Here is a 3,722-nt window from a genome sequence, read left to right as displayed (position 1 = left end):
TACTAGCTCAAGATCATCGCCCACGCCTACGGCAGCGGCAGCGGCAGCGGCAGGCACACTGTCGACGACTGTGAAGCAGAACGCAACGGGGCAAGCGCACACCTCGATACTACCGAACGGACAACCGGTGAACGCCAAAACATTACGCGTGTGGCAGAAGGGTGGTGTACCAGTGTTGCCGCCAGTCACCGCGCTGAAGCGAGCGCTAACGAGCACTAATCGCAACTCACCGGACGAGGGTTACCAGGAGGGTTGCGGTACGGATGTGTAAAATCAGCGAGCGAACGGTGGGACAGCGGAGTCCTCCTGCGCTGCAGACTAATAAGAAGACTTGCAATTACTAATATTTTGTAAAAAAATTTATCCTAGTATAATATTTTATTTCAAAACATATCTAGGTATAAACGATATTTTGTGTGTATATTTTCTAATTCTTTTTTTTTTAATTTTTCGTCCCGTAAAGCGTTTTTTTGTATATAATTTTTGTTATTATTATTATTTTTTTCAAATCAGACTTCAGAATTTGTTTAATTATTTAGAGATTTTTGTACTGGGTAGCTGCTCTTCCAACTCACTCGTAAGCAATGTATGCGTGCGTTGGACCGTACGTTCGCGTAACTACTACTACTGCGGCTAGCAAGTGGTACAAAAATTTAATGTGATAGTGTTTGAGTAATTTATAACTGAAGATAATAATCGAAAAGAAAAAAAATAAACGAAAAGAATAATATAAACAAGTAAAATTAAAAAAAATATATATATATATATATAATGTTTTGTCACAAGATATAAATGCATAAGTCACTTAGTAAATGAATTTCGAATGCATAACTACAAGTATACTTTTAGGGTTAGTGTAAATAAATAATTATAATTAATAAGTAATGTAAGAAAACTATATAATAATAAGTTGTAGTAAAACATACTAAACATAAGATAAATAAATATGAATCGCAGTGTTTCAAAGTTGTGAAAATATGTATAAAAAGAAAAAAAAACCCAAAACAAACCCAAAAAAAATAAATTGCGAAAATTCAAAATTAAAACGAAACGCTCGAGTTATTATTAAAAACAAAAAGTTGACTGACTGAAATTGGTGTACTTAAGAAAGTTAAAATGTTTATGCAAATGAAAATTTATGTGGCGAAGTTTGTGTCGAATGCTGGTCGAGCGCATAGAATGCGGCTGTGACTGAATTGTGGGCGCTTCGCTGGTCGTGGCAGAACTAGAACCATGCCTCACGCAGCGTAAGTTAAAAAAATAAAAATAAAACAATAATATCTTTCCGTTACTGCATTGCCAGTGCTTCTTCATCTTTTTGAAACCTCATTTGCATACTTACAGAACAAAGTTTTCCTGTTTTTAATTTGCCAAGTTGTATTTTGCATTGCGTAACAATATAAGAGGTCACCCGATACTTATGCTTACCAATGATAAGTGAAAGCGAATAGGCGTCTTCCGGTTACAAATTGGATTTGAATAATAAGTACAAAAAAAATCACAGCTGAAAAGTGTTTAGCATAAAATTCACACACACAAAAAAATTTTAAAGATACTCCCCAAAAGAAAAATGTTCTGCATTTATTTTGGCAATTTGTTTAACTTAGGAAAACACAAAAACTAAAATGACTAAAGTTTTGCGCATTTCGAATCTTCAAGCTGCAAATTCAATGTTGAGCTGAAAATTTTTCGAATGAGCTGGCTTGCAGAAATAAGCTATATGCTGAGAATCTCTGATTTAAATTACAAAACATACACAACGTTGTTCAAAACAGAATTGCGAATTAGCGGTAAATTTATAAATTAACGAAAAAAAAACATTTTTTTTGGTATGTCAGTAATGTGAACGTTATGTGTTTAACAAAACAAGTTACGTTTCCTTGATTATAGAAAAAAAATAATAAAAGTCGGATCGAAAATATAAGTTATTTTCGAAATTTCAATGTTAAAAGTCAGTCGAAAACAATTTGTCTATTTAGCATTCGTATATGAGCAAATCTCACGAGTTGTGTTTTTTAGTGTCGCTCACTTCTCTTGGCAGAAAAAAGGCCTAAGCATTTTTTTTGCATTTATTTCAATCAATGGAGAAATCAGTACATTAAAAAATAAATCAAGTATTTAAACAATTTTAGCCTTTAAATGTTTATTTAGGCGGAAAAGTACTGAAATTACTCATTTTTTTATAATTTTTCATAATTGTTTTTTTTAATAACTTTAGGAAGTTTTCAAATAGAATGTTCATATTAGAGGCAATGGACGTTGGCAGCAGATACAATATATCTGATAAGTTCCAAGAGTGTGCCACGAAATTTAAAAAAAAGAGCAGCATGCGGAATATCTGTCGCGGATATCTTGTAATCTTTGAATTTTTTTTTTTTTTAAAGGTTAAGTTTTATTTTTATATTGTGCTGAAAAACAAAAGTAAAATTTTAAATTTTATTTTTTACCGAAAAAAAATAAAAGTCATATTTCAACTTTTTTTTTGACTAAAAAAATAAAAGTAAAATTTAAACTTTCTTTTTGACTGAAAGAGGTCAAGTCAAAATGTATTGACTCTTTTGGAAAAAATAATAACAATTACGGTCTCTGAAAGAAACATATCAACAAAATTTTCGTCTTGTTGTTTTTTTATTATCAGAAAAAGTAAAAAAAAAAAATATTTTCTCTCTTAATCATATTATATGGCTATATAGAACATGTTCTGAAATTTTTTTTAAGGAAGCATATTCTAACAAAATTTATAGCCATTTATGTGTCGGTGGCAAAACTTTTGTAACTGGCCAAATTAAACTTTTTCATATATTTTTCGGTAAAAGTTAGTGTGACAAGAATTTATCACTGATAAAGAATAGAACCGTTGTAACGATTATTTGTTTTTGATAATCAACATACGAAATTTCTTTTGATGTCATGTTGGAATATATAAGATGTAAGGAAAGCTTAAACTCCGTTCTTCTATCACAAAAGATAAAATACTTTATGGATTTGTTTATATTTGAAAAGTTTTTAAAATGCACAGATAAGGAAAAAGTCGAACATTTCCGCATATTTCTACTTTAAAAATTTAAAAATAACTGTGTATATTTTTTTTAATTGTTTTTGTTGCAACTTATGTTTATAATAGTCAAATTTTTACCTTTTATGCTAAAAGAGAAATGTTTCGCTTTTTCTTACATCTTATTCATAAGATTCTATCACACTCCGTTATTCCATTGTTGATGTTTAAAATAGGCAAAACACTAGTATTTTGGAGCTTTAAAGTCAAAATATCTCAAAAACTGAAGCCAATCTAATTTTTCTAATTCCCGATTCAGGTTATACGGAAAAATATTCTATAAGAATCGGGGTTTACTCTTTTTTTTTTTTTTTTTTATTTTCAATTAAAATATTTTTTTTAAATAAATTAAATTAAATTTTCTTAAATTCTTATTTCGCTTAAGTATTCTTGCAAAGGCTCGTAACTGTCTTTTGTAAAACTGCCAGAATACCCATTGGCTGGCGCTTCAAAGGATCTTTCATCGACTGGCGTTGTAGGACTTCTATGTCCCACAATTTGAATTTTATTTATTTTGCCGGTTTTATCATTGCCTGGCGTTCGTTGCCACCGGTTTTGGATCTGAATACTTCGATCAACATCCATTGTTGTTCTTGTTGGCCGGGGCTGATCATGCTGTGAAATTGTCTTTAGAATATTATTTCTTTGCGGTTGACTTTGTGCAAAC

General features: G+C 30.8%; 1 protein-coding gene across 1 annotated transcript in view; it reads left to right on the top strand.

Moving 5' to 3' along the window:
• LOC118740502 overlaps nucleotides 1-992 on the top strand; it is a 5,833-nt gene extending 4,841 nt beyond the window's left edge. The window contains exon 2 of the mRNA XM_036472057.1: nucleotides 60-992. Within this exon, the coding sequence (XP_036327950.1) occupies nucleotides 60-271 (212 nt within the window). The 3' untranslated portion in view covers nucleotides 272-992. The remainder of the gene's footprint in view (nucleotides 1-59) is intronic.
• Nucleotides 993-3,722: the final 2,730 nt, after the last annotated feature.

The sequence above is a fragment of the Rhagoletis pomonella genome, unplaced genomic scaffold, assembly GCF_013731165.1.
Source record: "Rhagoletis pomonella isolate Grant_MI unplaced genomic scaffold, Rhpom_1.0 Rhpom_scaffold_00006, whole genome shotgun sequence".
NCBI classification, from domain to species: Eukaryota; Metazoa; Arthropoda; class Insecta; order Diptera; family Tephritidae; genus Rhagoletis; species Rhagoletis pomonella.
Note: the sequence above shows the minus strand (reverse complement) of the source record. Positions and strands in the feature narration are given on the sequence as shown.